The sequence below is a fragment of the Amblyomma maculatum genome, chromosome 5 (assembly GCF_055883805.1).
Source record: "Amblyomma maculatum isolate TAMU_Amacu chromosome 5, ASM5588380v1, whole genome shotgun sequence".
Taxonomy (NCBI): domain Eukaryota; kingdom Metazoa; phylum Arthropoda; class Arachnida; order Ixodida; family Ixodidae; genus Amblyomma; species Amblyomma maculatum.
The window spans coordinates 147898030-147916563 of record NC_139348.1 but is presented as its reverse complement, the minus strand read 5'-3'; the positions used below and the strand labels follow the sequence as shown (position 1 = coordinate 147916563).

The 18534-nt window shown below is 47.3% G+C and overlaps 1 protein-coding gene across 1 annotated transcript in view; it reads left to right on the top strand.

The window, feature by feature from the left end:
- LOC146189894 (uncharacterized) overlaps window positions 1-18534 on the top strand; it is a 50594-nt gene that overhangs the window by 14413 nt on the left and 17647 nt on the right. Inside the window, exons 5-8 of the mRNA XM_084605372.1 lie at window positions 5496-5616; window positions 8004-8070; window positions 14852-14935; window positions 17261-17463. Of these exons, the coding sequence (XP_084461498.1) occupies window positions 5496-5616; window positions 8004-8070; window positions 14852-14935; window positions 17261-17463 (475 nt within the window). The remainder of the gene's footprint in view (window positions 1-5495; window positions 5617-8003; window positions 8071-14851; window positions 14936-17260; window positions 17464-18534) is intronic.

The window sequence follows — 18534 nt, the reverse complement described above, 5'->3', positions numbered from 1 at the left end:
CGTGTCAATGAAGTTGATGGCGAGCAATGAATCGGCGGTAATATGTGCTAAGACCCAAGAAGCGCCGCAATCTCTTTTTGTTCGTAGGTGTTGGGCTCTTGGCGATTTCGGAGAGCTTTTCAGGGTCAGGCCCGATACCTTGGTTAACGACATGACCTAAGAATTACAGCTCCTCGTAACCGAAGTGGTATTCATCATCATCATCATCATCATCATCATCATCATCATCATCATCATCATCATCATCATCAGCAGCAGCAGCAGCAGCAGCAGCAGCAGCAGCAGCAGCAGCAGCAGCAGCAGCAGCAGCAGCAGCAGCAGCAGCAGCAGCAGCAGCAGCAGCAGCAGCAGCAGCAGCAGCAGCAGCAGCAGCAGCAGCAGCAGCAGCAGCAGCAGCAGCAGCAGCAGCAGCAGCAGCAGCAGCAGCAGCAGCAGCAGCAGCAGCAGCAGCAGCAGCAGCAGCAGCAGCAGCAGCAGCAGCAGCAGCAGCAGCAGCAGCAGCAGCAGCAGCAGCAGCAGCAGCAGCAGCAGCAGCAGCAGCAGCAGCAGCAGCAGCAGCAGCAGCAGCAGCAGCAGCAGCAGCAGCAGCAGCAGCAGCAGCAGCAGCAGCAGCAGCAGCAGCAGCAGCAGCAGCAGCAGCAGCAGCAGCAGCAGCAGCAGCAGCAGCAGCAGCAGCAGCAGCAGCAGCAGCAGCAGCAGCAGCAGCAGCAGCAGCAGCAGCAGCAGCAGCAGCAGCAGCAGCAGCAGCAGCAGCAGCAGCAGCAGCAGCAGCAGCAGCAGCAGCAGCAGCAGCAGCAGCAGCAGCAGCAGCAGCAGCAGCAGCAGCAGCAGCAGCAGCAGCAGCAGCAGCAGCAGCAGCAGCAGCAGCAGCAGCAGCAGCAGCAGCAGCAGCAGCAGCAGCAGCAGCAGCAGCAGCAGCAGCAGCAGCAGCAGCAGCAGCAGCAGCAGCAGCAGCAGCAGCAGCAGCAGCAGCAGCAGCAGCAGCAGCAGCAGCAGCAGCAGCAGCAGCAGCAGCAGCAGCAGCAGCAGCAGCAGCAGCAGCAGCAGCAGCAGCAGCAGCAGCAGCAGCAGCAGCAGCAGCAGCAGCAGCAGCAGCAGCAGCAGCAGCAGCAGCAGCAGCAGCAGCAGCAGCAGCAGCAGCAGCAGCAGCAGCAGCAGCAGCAGCAGCAGCAGCAGCAGCAGCAGCAGCAGCAGCAGCAGCAGCAGCAGCAGCAGCAGCAGCAGCAGCAGCAGCAGCAGCAGCAGCAGCAGCAGCAGCAGCAGCAGCAGCAGCAGCAGCAGCAGCAGCAGCAGCAGCAGCAGCAGCAGCAGCAGCAGCAGCAGCAGCAGCAGCAGCAGCAGCAGCAGCAGCAGCAGCAGCAGCAGCAGCAGCAGCAGCAGCAGCAGCAGCAGCAGCAGCAGCAGCAGCAGCAGCAGCAGCAGCAGCAGCAGCAGCAGCAGCAGCAGCAGCAGCAGCAGCAGCAGCAGCAGCAGCAGCAGCAGCAGCCTGAGATATTTCTCCACTTAACCCGGTTCTGTGCTAGTTGCATCCACTTGACCCCTGCGAACTTCTTAATCTCATCCGCCTACCTAACTTTCTGCCGCCCCCTGCTACGCTTTCCTTCCCTTGGAATCCAGTTTGTTGCCCTCAGCGACCATCGGTTATCCGCTCTTCGTACTACATGTCCTGCCCATGTCCATTTCTTCTTCTGAACTTCCACTAGAATGTCGGTAACTTGAGTTATTTCTCTGACCCACTGTGCACGCTTCCTATCTCTTAATGGTACCCCTACCAGTTTTCGTTCCATAGCCCTCTGGATTGTCCTCAACTTAAGTAGAACTTAAGTAAGTAGTAAAAGTGGCCTTGCTCGGGTTGAAGTGTGAGGCCCGCATATCGTATTGCCTGAAACACAGCTAGCAAACGGCGTAGATACTCCTAAACTGTGGCTGAAAACACAATTGCGTCGTCGAGGTACACCAGGCATGTTTGCCACTTAAGTACGTTCCTAGTGCACAGTGTCCATCAGCCTCTGAAATGTTGCTGGTGGCGAGCAAAAACCGAACAGAAGAACCTTAAACTCATACAATTCGTCGAGAGCGACGAATGCTCTCTTCTCCCGATCTCTCTCATCTACTGCGATATGCTAATGGCCACTTTTCAAGGCCAGTGATGATAAGTGACGTACATTTCTTAGGCTATAAAGAGAATAGTCGATGCGAGGAAGAGGTTAGAAGTCTTTCTGGTCACTTGGTTGAGCGAGTGGTAGTCTACGCAAAATCGTAACCTGCCATCCTTCTTTTCAACAAGTACCATGGAAGAAGCCCAGGGACTCTGTGACGGTTGGATGACGTCACATCTAAGCATTTAGGCCACCTGGCGCTGAATGGCTTGTCGTTGTTTCGGATCGAGCCACACTGTAAGGATTTTGTTGAGTCAGGCGAACCGCGTCATCCGTGATAATTCGCTCTTTTGTGAAAGGCGCTTGGCTCATTCGCGATTGTGAAGCAAAATAGTCTCCAAATTTATCTATGAGATCCAAAAGGTGGTCCCGTTCTGAAGACGACAAATTTGGGCTCACATCGATGATAATTGCGGGCGTCTTGCACACTGATCCTTCCTGTTGTAAGAAGCAGTCCTGCGCATTTGGCAGGCTATCGAAAAAGGCCAGAGTTGTGCTTTTCGGAATTTGCTGACGCTCGTCGCTGACGTTTGTCAGCAGCACTTCGTTGTGCCCATTGTTCAAGTTGACTAACCCTCGGGCTATTAAATCACCTCGGCTGAGTACCAGACTGACTACACGTTCCGGGACGCCATCGCCGGTATGCGCCATGTCGTGCTTCACTTCAACAAGAGAGCATGATCGCGGGGGCAATGTCACCGTCTCATTGGCGACGCGTAAGGGCATCAGTGGTACTTTCGCATAACCAAGGTCTTCAGGATTTTTGGTGAAGGCAACGTCACTGTCCCGAATGCTTTTTACAGCCCCATTAAGGCGCACAAAGTTCATGCCCCAGATGAGGTCTTTGCAACAGTCAGGGAGACTGCCAACAAACACCGCGTTTTTAATTCCCATTCGGCCAGTACATTTCTCTGTCTGTACCAGTATTTGGCCCCCAGCACTTCTTATTACTGGCTCAGTTCGCTTGGTTTTTACCTTACGCAGTGTGCCAGCCAGTTTATGTTTGACAGTTGAAAAATCCGCCCCGGTATTCACCAGAGCATGATCCTTCAGCCCAACAATAGAAACGGCGAGGTCAGCGCTAACAACGTTGTCTGGGTTGCTCATCTATTTCGGCATTTGAGGCAGAAGTGCGGCAAGGTCGGCGCTGTCAGCTTCGTCGGCATGGCTGCTCATCTGGTGCGGTATGTTCGGTGGTAGTGCGGCAACGTCAATGTGAACAGCGGCTTCGAAACACGGGTTTTCGTCGGAAATTGCGGTGATGGTGAGAATTTTGAGACTTTTCTACTGATTGAAACCTCCCCTCGCTAGGTTGCGGCTTTTAGGGTCCCCGGCGACGGCTCGGGGTCCGTCGTCCACTAACGTCAGCAATGCTACGACGCATCGGCGAATGAAGGTTTGGCGATGGGGAGGAACGGCTGCGGTAACTAGGGGAGTCGGTTTCCCTGCTGAACGGAAGGTCGTCCTTGATTTGGGCAGAGTCAGCGTTGAAGTTGTAGCGAGCATAATCAGGCGGAAAGGTCTGCCCCTCAACGCGCTGCTGCAGTAGATACACATGGTCAGGTTGTCCGCAGTAGAAACAGAGTGGTCGGCGGTCATAAGAGCGCCACATAGTAATTCGGCGCGATTGAGAGCGCCTGAAAGGCGCTCACTGAGGCACCTGGAAGCATCGAGTCTGCTGGCGGTTCGGTGAGCTCGGTAGGGCACGGTTTGCTTCATAGATCGCGGGTTGCGGCTCGTCGTAAGGTGCAGGAATGTCGGCGGTGTAGCTGCCTGGTTGTGGCGCGTGCTTTGGTTTGGAAATGGCTTCCGCTTTGTACACGGGATGAGACGGTGCAGATGGTGATAGCGCGTACCGAAGTACACTGCTCACAGCTTTTGTGAGAGCCTCTGGTGACGGAACCTTTGTAGCCGTAATTCGCTGCAACTCCTCAAGGGCAATTTCTCAAATGAGGTCTCGAAGAGTGCTCCTGTCGGTTGCAGTCAGCGCAGCTGCAGTCATCGGAGCACAGTTGATCGGTCGGTTGTACTGGCAACACCGGCATTGGAGGGCTCGCCCTATAGCCGTAGCATCCTTAACAAACTCACTCACGGTTTTAGATGGGTTACATACCAACTCGGCAAGCACCCGCTCTTTGACACCGTGCATGAAATGCCGCAGCTTCCTTGATTCACTGATATCAGGCTCGGCATGGCGAAAAGTCCAGCCATTTCTTCCGCAAACATAGCAAACTCTCATTCAGCTTGTGGACGCTCGCTTCAAGCAGGCGTAGCGCATTTTCTCATCGATCAGTTCTCGCAAAAGTGTTCACCAGCTGGCGGTGGAAGTCATACCACGTGGATAAGCTAGCCTCGTGATTTTCAAACCACGTTCTACTATTATCCTGAAGGGCAAAATAAACATTGGAAAGGTTCTGGTCTTCGCTCGACTGATTGAGCTTGGCCCCTCGCTCAAACTGGTCGAGCCAGAACCCCACATCTTCAAACGCGTTCCCGCGAAAGCACTCTGGCACCTTGGTGTTCTGAAGAGTGGCCGGCGTTGGGGTAGGATGTGCATTAATGGCTTGAGCAACCTGGTGATCTTGGACGTTTGTTGAGTCGCCCGGCAGATGCCTGTACTCCAGGGCTAGGCCTAGGCGGCAGCGGCTAGCGCGATGGACAGGCGTGCGGATGTCTAGGATCCGCTGTGGACATCCGGAAGGAGTCTTATGCATACGCAACACCTCGAATGGTGTCACTTCTCTATAGTACGCCAAGGAAGATCTAAAGATGCGACGGTATTAAAGGCCTGCCGGAAAGTGTCTTGCATTCAGGCTTCTCTTCCAGGCTCGCACTCGCGGCCCCAGTCTTCATCTTTTGGGCGTCGTCTCCTAAGGGGCTATAGTCTTTCCCGCTCAGCAGTTGTAAGCCAGCAAATCTGTTTTATTTACTCCATAACAAGGCCATTTAACTTAGCTACGTTTTTTCCGCAGCGAGTTCATTTAAAAAAAATGTAGAGGAAAGGCGAATTATTAAATATATTTAAACATCGATTGTGTAAGGAAACAAGACCAGTCGCCATGTTCCAGCTAATGTCTGTCCCTTAATTGCATTTTTGGAAATAATTACACAACTACACCAGTAGACTACTGCAAATCATTCTTCTTTTCATCGTGCATGCTGAGTATTTTGTCACTTCTTCACAGACTTCACTGCGTGCAGTGCAATTCAAAATGTCGACTTTTTTTTAACACGTTAATCGTTGGTGTCATGTGTTTTTCTTTTCCGCACTGCTAATATGCGTGCTCCTAAAATAAGCGTTTCTTTTTATCGCCGCTGCTCTTTTTTTTGTTTCAGGTTTATGGCTTTGGGCGTCTTGTTCACTACTGGGCACGCGTCCAAGGCACTGGAGCATACTAGGAAGCAGGCAAGCTTTTTGAGCGACAACCTGCCCAGCGCCTTGGGGAAACCGATTGATGTGAGTAAGAAGCGGCTGACGAATAAAGTGGTCGCTGCAACTGGGAAGTTTTCGTTAACGGCAAATAATAACTGACAGAGAAATACACATTATTGCTTCTCGCTTGTAATGAGAGACTTAACAATAATAGAGGGATACTGAGAACTCAATTCATCCAATTGCTCTACATTCACATAAGTGTTTGTCGCCAGAGTTGTGCATAGAAACTATCCTGATATTCTGATCACCGATTACACAGTCAATATTAGGGGCGTTTATCCGGAATAGTACAAGCATATACCTTGGTACTGAACAGAAATTTAGCGTTTGCTACTTATCCCGCGGAATGTTGGAAGTGTATATTTTTAGTCATGCGCAAAAATCGTATTGCGTCGAATACTATTGGCTCCATTACGAGAAAGTAAAAGGCAGGTGTATCAAGATTGATGTTAAAAGTTACAGTGGTCGAAAAATATGAATGAAAAGGCGGAACGAAACCATGGCACTGAGCTTATTCTGTAGGGCTCCACGGGCTCTTATCGGGACCGGGATTAAATTCTACACGTCTGGATACCAAAATAAGTTATAGCTTGCGGAAAACGTGAATAAGCCTAGTCGGTTGGACTGCAATTTGCGCACATATATTCAATTTGTTTGAATGCGTCGTACCTGCCTCCACTCCCTTAGTTATTCGCGTTTTGTCTGAAAACTGAAAACCTCCGACAAGGGCATCTTCCAGTCTACATGTGCCATTCAGACTAATAGCTGGTGATCAAAACACTGTGGGCGGAAATAAGTATCTGGAAGCTGTGGGACACGCCAGTGAAGAAGCCCCTGCTCTTAGCGAGACGCACAGTGATACTCGTCTCAGGATACTGTATGGTTCGAATTTCCGGAAACCACTTTTACCCCAGTAAGGTACCGATGTTACTATCTATGCGGCGCCCTCCGACCACGTAGAAAAAGTCAATGGTGGTAGCCTCTTCAACGCAAAGTCGTAATCATTGGTGTTTCTTGCCATGAGACAAGTTGTTGGCAGGCCACACAAATATGGAGCAGGTCTCTAAAAAAATAGTTACGCTGCCACCTGGATGAGCAAGCCAACAAGTTTCAGTCACTCTCTTAATCTGGTCTTACGCCCAATGTCAGTGTGATTGAAGCAGTTCTTTTTTATTTCCCCTACCTGGCATGATTTGGAAATGCTTAAAGCATTATCTTGCAGATATTAAATCACATTACTGCCTTTATGTTTATCGGCCAGACAATTGGAAAAATATTGCTCTCTCGTCACTGCTTCTCCCACTGCCTGTAGTATCTACTTCGATGACGCTTTCATCCCTGCATAAGTCCACAACATATAGCGAACGTCCATTTCTGCATTCATTGTGAAACACTTCGGTAATGTGCGGGTCCTATGTCTTCCTGTGATCCCCATCGTCCCATGATTGACGGACTGAGGGGTTCCCCAGCCTTTGTCCTTCTAAGGAATACCTGCTCCAATCTGGTTAAGATATGAAGAAGGATGCTGCAAGAGAGAAAGGGCACACGCACTTCTTGTTAAAGAGGATGCCAAGATGGGGAGGGCGGAGAAATCTATCAATAATTAAAACACGTGGTGCAAATATTTCGCATAGAAGTTTTAAAAATAATATATATTAATGAAAAGGGGCCTAGTCAAAGGAGGTGCAATAATATGGGAAAAAGAATGCAATGATTGTTTGGCGGGAAATCTAATAAAAGGAACCCTAATTTTGGTAATGTAGATTGGTCTAGAGGTGCCATCACAAAAGAATTTACTTTTTTTTTACATTAGTGACGTAGCGTAGCGTGTTTGCAAGGCTACAATAAATCTGCGATAGCGGTCACGAAATTTGCCTTCTTCAATCACTTGTCGCTAATATTCACCTACATTGATAAAAAGCATGCCAATTGGCAAATATGAAATTATTTAGATGCGATACGATAACACCATTCATTCAAATAAAAGCGCAGATTATTTTGTTCATACGTCATTTCTTAACACCAAAAGACCGCTATTCGTACAAGCACAAGCGATTACCTTATACGCTTAATCACGAGCCACTGAAGGCATATCACGCCGGAACTGCAATCCTGATATGAACATATCAAAACCAGCTACTGTCCTTTTTAGGTAAGGTATGTCAGACTTACTAATAACAAAATGCCTTCTAAAGTCACGTATAGAAAACGTCTTGGCAGTACGTATAGAAAACGTCTTGGCAGCGAAGCTGCGGTGCAGTACCACTGAATAGCTTCAAGTAATTGATTTTGGTGAAAATATGAGTTTTTTTCACGGCTACACCAGACTGAAAACTTCTTGGTGAACATCTATGAGATAGGTAGTGTTATTACACAAAATAATATTAAGGTTTTCTTCTGGCTTTCAGGATATCGGATTGATAACCGGGAAAAACTTGGATGAATTTGCGACGGTGCTCCGTTCGCGAACGAAAGGTAAGTGCTCAGGATGTGGTGACTTGAATAATATGATACGAATGCCATATTTATTCCCTTTTTCTTGCATGAAACAGCTTGTCGGGTACTGCGAAATTTCATATAGTACTTCATGTTGGAGGGCTGATTTATCAAAGGCTTAAAGTCTTTTGACTAAACGTTTGCCTCCGATGTATTAAATCAACTATTTAGTTGCTGCCAACCAAAGTTACGTCCCACTTCAAAGTATAATCCATCCATCTGTTTTTAAAATGTAACAATGCAATATAAACTTCGGTAGATATTGCCACAAATCGTTCAAATCTTTATTTGTTCTTTTTCAACAGCCGCCGACATATGGCCTTATCATTGTGATTCCAGCGCACGCATCGATTTTACATTCCTTGTCTCTTTATGATCATTCTCGCGAGACGCAGCTTTATCACTCTTTGCCGCGCAAAGTGGGCAGAAATTTATCTTGAAGACTCAAGCCTTTCTCGTGTGTTTCTCCAATTTTACAGGTTGTGCTAGTAAGAGTTAGCATATTTGTTCTGATATTCTTTCACCGCCTTTAAATTGAACGTTGAAGGATACGAGGGGCATTCGTAGATCGCCGAGTGCCAAATACGCTTGTTTCTATCATCGCAACCGAATGCTTAATTCTTTTGCGGGCGCAAGTCAGCACAATAAAGAGTTTTTTTCAGGGAATTTCAAGCCTCCTCATTAGTTGTCAACAACACATTGTGACATCTGGTGGAGGTGGTAATCCACTTGTCATGACGTACCCCCGAAGGTGACACCCATCTAGCAGAAACCAGTTTTGGTTTTCATCCAACCCTGAGAGCCCCTCTGCCTCCAATGACAACCGGACGAGAATGGGGAAGACTGGCCCCACCTTTACGAACGCGTGGCAACTTTCAACGCTTGGAACGACGAAGCGAAGCTAAGGAATGTCTAATTTGGTGTCAAGAGGTCTGCGCAGCTGTGGTTGGAGAATCTTGAAGCTTATTTCAAGCATTGGGACACATTCAACGTAGACATTTTGAAAGCGTTCACGAGTATGATAAGAAAAGAAAGCCCAGTTTCTCCTTCAATCAAGGAATCACCTTCCCAACGAGTCGGTCCTGGCTTACGTTGAAGAGATGAAGCTCCTTTTCAGCCGCTTCGATCCCAACATGAACCAGGACGCTAAATTGAACTTGCTCATGCGCGGTGTGAAAATCAACCATTTGCAGGTATTCCACGCCAGCCGCAAAAGCCTGTGGTGGAGTTCTCCCAGGAAGCAGTTACAAATTAAAAGACGTTCTACACCAGGATGCGCCAGTGCAACAGGCTGTTTCACATGTTTACTGCAAGCCAATGCGACGCTGCAGATAGAGCGCAGATAGCCTACGAAAACTTTACCGTGATGTCGTCCGTGAAAAACTGTGCCGGCTTCTGCCATGACCCATGTAATCTCAAGTGGCGTCGCTTGTGGACGTCCGCGGTGAAGTCCAGGAGGCATTGCGCTTTCCTCAAGCAACGGCTCCGACAGCTCCCACGCAAGAAACCGCGATGAACCACGCTCATGTGTTACGCCGTCCTGCGTTCCGACAAACCGCGCCAAGCTCCCCTCGTCACGAACAAGCCGCTCCAGAACGACGCACTTTGGCCCCCAGCCGCGAAGTCAACGGTGACCTCGAATCACCCGCAAATACGACGTCTGGAGAACGTCGAACAATTGCCCAAACTGTTTCCACATACGTCGTCACTGCTCGTAACGACGAATCGGCGTACAAGGTTTTGCAATTGACTCCTTATGACACCGCCCCGGTAAACAATCGCATGAAATCGAGAACTTTCTGCACAGACGAGAGTTTCTGTCATCAAGACGTCGGTTCTGTCCCCTTCCGCCTACAGGGTCCGCTTTGCACTGCTTGCAGCAACTATGATATTAGCGTACGTGGAAGGTCTCCTATCCCACGTAGGGAAAGCTAATAGATAGCAACCTTTGGAGCTGAGGTTGCTAAACGGCGAACTAAAGAAAATCCTCCAGGGCCGACGACGAGTGAGGACACTTCAATTATTATGTCACTGCTACGCACGATGAGGACGTCAATGACCACACGGCCGCACGTTAAAGTAATCCCAACGCGCTTAGTCAAGTGACAACGCTGTGCCTTGATCGCAACCTGAGCACACGACGAATTAGAGATCGAACATTGAAGCCAATATTGTTAGGACCCGTACAAACCTCACAATTCCTGTCGATGGTCGCACGGTTACAGCCATAGTGGACACCGCAGCCGGCTATTCTGTCATTAGTGGAGCGTTCGCCAATCAACTTAAGAAAATGACGACAACTTGGGATGGTCCGCTAATCCGTATCGCTGGTGGTAACCTTATTACGCCGTCTGGGAGATGCACTCCAAAAGTGGCAGTGAATGAAGGTACTTATTCTACAAGCTTCGTGGTCCTAGAGAACTGCTCGCGAGACGTTATTCTGGGTATGGATATTTTCAGTGAACATTGGACAATTATCGACCTTCGATCAAAGCTCATCAACCCTTCGACGGACAACGTCAGTTATACTACGACGATTTCGACGCAACCTGTAGCTTTAAACGTCGTCGACGAAGAATTAATCGCGCCGCCCTGATCAAGTGTCGTAGTCTGCGTGGGTTGCGCAGATGCAGACATCTAAATAGCCGAAGGTCTCATCGAAGGAAACACCCAGTGTCTTTTGAAACAAGGTCTCAGCATCACAGAGGCATCGCCAATTTTCGGGGAGGACAAGGTCTGGTTCTCGTGATGAACTTGACCGAAAAACGACACCTTAACAATGGCACGACGATACCTTTCCACGATGCTCTGAAAAACACCCGAGGTATCTTCTCACTACCCAACCCGCCTGCAGACAACGCACTCACCCGAGGTACTATGCCCACGTTGGAGGACAATCAGGCACTACCTCGGTACAGATAAGGACAGATTCCTTCGACTTAAAAGCTACAGCGAGTGCTTTTCGTCAGCGTCGAAGGTGCGACCAACTCCTATGATAAAGCATCGCATTATCACACAAGAACATGCCCGATCTCTTCATCAAAGCCCCTTTCTTGTATCGCCGCGAGAATGCCAAGCCATCTGAGAGCAAGGCGATGAAATGCTTCGTAACGACGTCATTCAGCCATCTGGAGCCCCTTGGCAGCCCCCATCGTGCTGTTGAAGAAGAAAGGCTGAAGACTTCATTTGTGCGTTTATTATCGCCGCTTGAAAAGCATTACGAAGTATTTTGCCTACCCATTCCCTGCATCGGCGACACACTGTATCGGCTCTGCAACGCTAAGTACTTCTTGTCTATGGACCTGAAGAGCAGGTGCTGGCAAATTGAAGTCGATGAAAGAAGCCGCAAGAAGAACATGTTCTTCACGCGAGGCGGTCAAGGTAATACTATTCAGCCCCTGCTCTGCCCCAGCGACCTTCCAGTGAGTAATGAATAGCGTACTGGGTAATTCGAAGTGGCAAATGTCTCTGGTTTACTTAGATGGCGTTGTCTTCTCTTCGAACTTTGAAGACTGTCTGAAAACGCTTCGAACAGCGCTTGACGAAATCAAGTTGTCAGGTTTGACGTTGAAAGCAGATATGTTTTTGGGACATATTGTCAGCACGGAGTGAGTTCACCCCATCCCACAGAAAACAGCTGAGGTCAGAAAGGTTCCACAGCCCCGTTACAACAAAGCTGTACGTCAATTCCTCGGACTTTGCTGATATCTCCGGGGATTTGTCGAGCACATCTCGCGCCTTGCCGAATGTTGACGCCGCTTACAAAGGTAGACGTGCCATTTCAATTGGAAGCTCCGCAAGCGGAAGCTTTCGAGGAACTCAAGCGCTGCTTACAGTTTTTCCTGTCCTCGGGAACTTCAACGAAAAGGGCGAGACAAAACCTTGTACCGACCCACGCAGCGTTGGCCTAGGCGCAGTTCTCATTCGGAGAACTGACGGACAGGAAAACGTTATCGAGTACTCTATGATGATGAGGATGATGATGGATTTTAATGGCGCAAGGGCGACTCAGGCCAAAGAGCGCCAAACTCAAGGTTAATGGTGCACTCAAGTTTATATGATGGAATAGTTGTGGTTATCGAGTACTCTAGACGTTCGCTCTCAAAAGCCGAATCCGAATATTCGACGGTCAAGGAGGAGTGCTGTGCTGTTGTCTGGGCCACGTTGAAGTTCTGTCCGTACCTATACGGTCGACCATTCAAGGTAGTAAGCGATCATTATGCGCTCCGCTGGCTTGTTAATTTGAAAGACCTTACCGGCCGCCTTGCTCGATGAAAATTACGTCTACAAGAATTCGACATCACAGTGGTCTACAGTTCTGGTCGCAAACAGTCCGACACCGACTGTCGGTCCCGGTTTCCTGTGGACACACCTGCAAAAGGCGACGACGATGCCTTTTTGGGACCCATAAGCTCATGCAGGTTCCCACAACAGAAGCGCTCGGACCCCGAGTTGAAAGACCTAGCGGACTACTTAGAAGGAAAGATCGCTTCCCTTTCTGTTGTTCAGACGTCAGTTGTCCTTTGCGCTGCGCAACGACGTCCTCGTGAAGGACTTCACGCTCAACAAGGTCACAAAACTCTTTTTCATGCCGAAGGAAAACTGCGAAAGGAACTTTTGCAGGCCTTCCACGGCGAGCCGACAGCAGGCACCTCGGGATGGCGTGCACGTTGCATCAGAGCTAAGAGAGGCCGCGGTTACATGCCGACGTTTCCCATTACGTGAAAACGTGCCGTGAGTGCCACCGACGCCAGACGCCTCCGATCACAGCAGACGGGCTACAGGATTCCATATCGCCCCGACCAGCCCTTTCAACAAATTGGGATGTTTCTGCTCGGCCCATTTCATACTTCATCTGTGGATAAAAGTGGATCATCGTCAGCTTGTCAGCTACGCCGAAGCGAAAACCATGCCAAAAATTACCGCGGCAGAAGTGGCCAAGTTTTTGTCGAACAAACTGTCTTGTGACAAGGCGCCCCAGAAGTGCTCATCACGTACAGAACAGCATTTACGTCGTAGCTTACGCAAGCATTCCTGACCTACAGTGAGTCATATAAGCCGCCGACGTACAACAGCGTACCATACCCAGAGCAAAGGACTTACGGATCGCCTCAACAAAACGATCGCGGTCATGACCATTTACGTCGGCGCCGAGCACCAGACATGGGACGCCATTCTACCTTACATAATTTTCGCGCATAACACCGCCGTCCAGGGGACAACCAGGTCGAGACCTATTTTTATTGTGTATGGCAGGGAGGCCACAACAACGCTCGATGCAATGCTAGCGCACGTCACAGAGGAAGAATTCGACGTCGTCGCCTAACTTCAACGTGTAGAGGAAACCGCGAGAGTGGCCCTAATACGCATTAGAGATCAGCAACGAAGGAACGTGCATCGTTACAACTTGCGACGACGCGATGTTGAGTACAAGCCGGGAGATCAGGTCTGGTTCGGACACCGATTCGTAGCCGCAGACTAAGGGAAAAGCTTTTACGCCGAAACTTCAGCCTGTACAAGCTGCTTTGCTGAGTTAAACAACTGAATTACGAGGCTATTCCCGACGCGACAGCATCTCGGCGACTCCGCGCGCACCTAGGAAATGTGCACGTGCAGAAAATGTGCCTTGAGCCACATTACCCGCCCTAAAGGAATTCCCAATGTTTATTCTAAGTCTTGTCTGTTTATTTTGAAACATTCATACGATATTTCTTAAGAGGAAGAAATGCCAAGAACGATTCAAACCTATAATTGTTCGTTTTTGAAAACCGCCTGCATGCGGCCTTATTGTTGTGATTCCAGCGCGCGAATCAATTCTGTATTCTTTGTTTTTATGTTAATTGTCGCGAGACGCTCCCTTATCACTTTCTTTGCCGCGACTGATGCGTCGAGATGTATCTTGAAGATTCCAGCCAATCGCGTGTGTTTCTACGATGTTCCAGATTATGTTAGTAACAGTTTGCGGATTTATCTAGATGTTCCTTCACGGCCTTTAAATTGAGCGTTGAAGCATCGACGGGCATTCGCAAATCGACAACCGCTAGACACGCTTGTTGCTATAGCCGCCTCCTTTGGCTTAGTTCTTTTTAGGGTGCAAGTGATCCCGTAAAAAGTTTGTTTTAGTTAGTTTTAAGCCTCACCTTTTGTTGTCAACGGCGTTCTCACCTCTATGTGACAATACGAGGCTTCATTAGTGTCGAAGACGGAACATACAATCGTCAGTTACTCTTCATGGAATTTTAGCACAACGCTCCCAGAGCAGTTTACGTTTCTACTGAATACGTTACGTACTTTTCAGAAACATTGATGCCTTGCAATTAAAAAGTTGCGCTTGACATCTCGTCGTCGAGAATTAAAAAAAAAAAAGCTTCAAGGTATAGTGTGTATCTGTAATTTTTCTTAAAAAAATGTATCAGTATTCATGAGGTCTTATCCAGCCTAAATATTAGTTGACGTAATATTCAGTGCAAAGCAATCTCCGTGTAGTAGCGGTGCAGTGGGACAACAGGTTCCTAACTTTCACTTTACACTCGCTTCCTCTCCAGGGGCAGTATTTCTATGCGTGGTACAATTTGGTTTAAGTTGCATTTTATTTTTATTACGTAGAAAAACCTGATACTCTGTTTATATAGACAGCACTGTGAGCTGCATTCTGCTAATCAAGCATGACGGACAACTCTCGTGAATATTGCATTTTTTTCTGGCAAATAAGGCATTTAGGCTCAGCTTTGCCTTCTCTTCACTTTTCGCATTCTTGCAGCCTGCTCCAACGAAGCCGTTGCAGCAACAGAGGACATCTTGAAGAAGGACCCCCTATTGAATTTCGCCGGCATAATTTCAGAGCGTAAGAATTATTCCACTGGCTCCACCAGTACCTATATCCTTGTTTCAAAGTTTTCAGCCGAGCCAAATACAGAATGATACCCTCAGATAACTGAAAAATAATTTATCTGACACACAGATTTGCGCACAGTCTACTCGAGGCATGGTCAAACCGAACCCCAGCATCTGCCAGTCAGCTACTCTAAGTGAAATATATTTTTGGGCAGTTGGCTTATATTATTAAGAAAGTATAATTACTCACTGACATCCAAACAATTGCAGCCATACGGCCACAAGGAAAAGCTCTAAAGCTTTCTCAAAATCTTAGTAGTTAAAAAATTACTCCTGGTCTGGGGATTGAACACGGAACCACTGCCTTTCCTGTGCAGTTGCTATACCAACTGAGTTAACCAAGATGGTAAACAGATCAGATAGTATGTCGAGAGTCAATTGATCAATAACTGGGAACAAGAACGGTGTTGGTCGAATATTTAGGGTAAACACCCATATTAGAGACAGTACTAAGCTAACGCAGCTGTTTGTTTCAAATTTATTGATATTGTTAGTAATTGAGGAAGTATAAGTAGTAACATTCATGCAGTTTTATTGGTATTAGTCCGAGGGTACAAGGGGTGTGGCTGTGTGAGTCGTACTATTAGTTGTGTGCCAATGGTAACATTGGCGCTGATGCAGTTATTATAGTAGCAGTGAGAAGGAGTAATGATCAGAGAAAGAACAGTGGTAAAAATATAAGCGGAAGTAGGAGCAATAGGGGCTAAGAAGCTGGAACAAACAAAAACTTGTCTCGTCGACTTGTTTTGTTTGTTTTCACATGACCAGCACCATATGAGACTCAAGACTGCCAATTACGAAGGAAGCAGGAAACCCATGCGAGCTTCGCCGTGACATTTCAGAACCAGATACCCCAAGCCCTGTTTTTACAGTTCCAATGCCTCAACAGCGTGAAAGGGTGCACAAGCGGCCGCAACTGCACTACTTACCCGCGGCGAATTGTACATACCGTTTGAGTCAATACTCTAATATGAAACGCTTACCGTGCGCAGGCAAATAGTGTAAGCCTACACAAATTGTGCAGTGTGGATACGAAAATATTTTATTTCAATTTAGAAAAAAAGTACATTGGAAGCAGACTGACATCAGTTAGAAGTTAAAAGAAGAGGATGTAGCTTTCGACTGCTTCCCTGGCCGCCCTATAAAACAAGGCGCTGCAGTGACTCGAAAATTTCATACTTGAAAAAGAAAGGAAAGAGAGAGCACCATAGGCTATGGTGAGAAAGAAACGGTGACATATAGGCCATAGTAAATTATGATTGGAGTGCTACACCCGGAGACCTGTCCACAACAAGATCGCAAACGTACCAGGCTAGGTTTCAGGTAGTATAAATGTACGGTTTTTAATATAGGACAGCCAACTTTGCTCTCATTCGGTACACCACTACAAGATTTATCCGGAGTTCTTGTGTACGGTTTCTGCAAGTCAGTGTCGTTTTATTGCGTGGATGGCAGTAAATGATGACTTATTGCAGTCGCTAATAAACTCTTTTAAGAGGAAAAAGCACGAGGGTAATACGTAGACATAAAGGAACAGCACAGGACAGACACTCTATTTTTCTTCTTGCCCTCAAAATTTCGTGCGATGTATTAATTTATTCGCAATGCACAATGTAGGCAAGATCAAAGCCCTGCTTCAAATAATTTCTCTCGACATCAAAGTTCAAGAAGATGAACAAGGATGATTTTCCTTGCACTTTTGTCTGCAGTGGGATTTGTCCGATTTTTTTTAAACAATGCAGAGTTCTGAAAATGCAGCCTTCTTATTCCCTCCTCATTTCTGCATTCCCACTTCAGTTTGAATACTCGCAGATCTGGTCGGAGTCATCATTTCGTGCTCTAGCGAGCAGAGGGGAAATGGGTGTTATTACTGCTGATGCGTGAGTGGAGACTTATTACGTTCGCGCCACGTTATAAGCAAGAATGTAAAAAAAAAAAAAAACACATGTCTGTGGCATTGCTAGTGGCGTGTTTTCTTTCCCGTTTCTGAACAGTATTCAATGATCTTTTTGTGATAATTAATGTATCCCTGTGAAAACAAAGATACGTTTCTTGACTTACACTGAATGCACCGTGGCATCTCGGAAATTACACTCAAGATCAAATATACTAATTTGATCCCTGAATAGTGTCTTTATTCGTGTAAAAGGAAGGCTGAAGTCTGACGTGAACATTGCCACATAGCCTAATGCGAGACGCAATCGCTCATACGGGAACCCGTAGTGCTAATAAATGTAAACCTGCTCTTCCTAAACACTCTCCTAATTTCTCTTAGGCCTTGCACACATGAACGACCTTATCGAAAAAGTCCAGTCCGTCGCCGGTAGTCAAGTTCTGAAAGACGTCCGGCAACACGTGCAGGCTGCGTCTTCATCATTGGAATCTGCTGAGCGCGATTGTAATGGCTGTCCCCAGGACTTGATGCAGGGCCTTCAGAATGTGAAACCGGACCTGAACTCATTTGTTACAGAAAGCAAGGTGCGCATACAGTGTAATCTAAAACTCGCTGCTACATTAATTTTTCTGTTTCATAACGAGCGACACTGTACCAACTTAGGGCAAATATCTCATATCGTTCCAATTAATCAGTTTCTGTGCTCAATATGTGCACTTTACCCCGATCCCTTTCTAAACTTCATCCGCCTATCTAACGTTCTGCCGCCTCATGCTATTCTTGTTTTTCTTTGGAATCCAAATCGTTACCTTTAGCGTCATGCAGTTATCGTTTCTTCATATTGCATACTCTTTCCGTGCACCGCTATCTATTCTTGAGCTTTGTCAGGGACTCACAACGGGAGAGTCAATGCGACCAGTATTGTAGTAGAAAACCCTGCTTTTAAATTCTCTCTCCAGGCTTCAATCACTCTAAGGCCGAAGCCACAAAATACGAATATAAACGCTCCCACCTTCCTCCCTGCCCCTACGGCCAGGTCAGGTGTCCACAGACACAAGTGTGACAGATACTGCGCCTTTCCCTTCCTGTGAAGCAATTAAAAAAAAAGGCATTTTTAATCATCAAAAAGCTGGCATACGATATTCTCAAGTTACAGAATATAGATTTTTATCATTTAATGACAGAGGTTTGAATAATTATGCCAGATTAAAAAAGTGTGAAATGACGAGGCGCAGTTTTACGCTCTGATGCCTTCCACTAAATATTGTCAGTAATGCACCGAAGCAGAAAGGATAAGCTCTCTATTTTGTTATGAGGCCCCATTTAAGTTAGTTTACTAGAGTGCGCAATAACGTGCTACTTGACACGTGTATCAAAAAGGTTGATCATCTTTTAAACGCGTAATTTTCTTTACTGAGCGTGGTAATTTGTGGCAATTTTTTTCATCATGACGCAACAAAATGAAATATGTTCAAGCATATTTAAACTGTACTTTTAACTTGCGTTTAAATGGCGCATGGAACGCTCTTTGCAATATGAAACCAATATATACGGGTTGTTTGAATGCAGTGGCTGTCGTCAGGAAAATTTTATTGTTGTAAAGCTAAATATTTTTTACCTCTCCTACAGGGATTTTGTGACCTCTTTTGCTACAT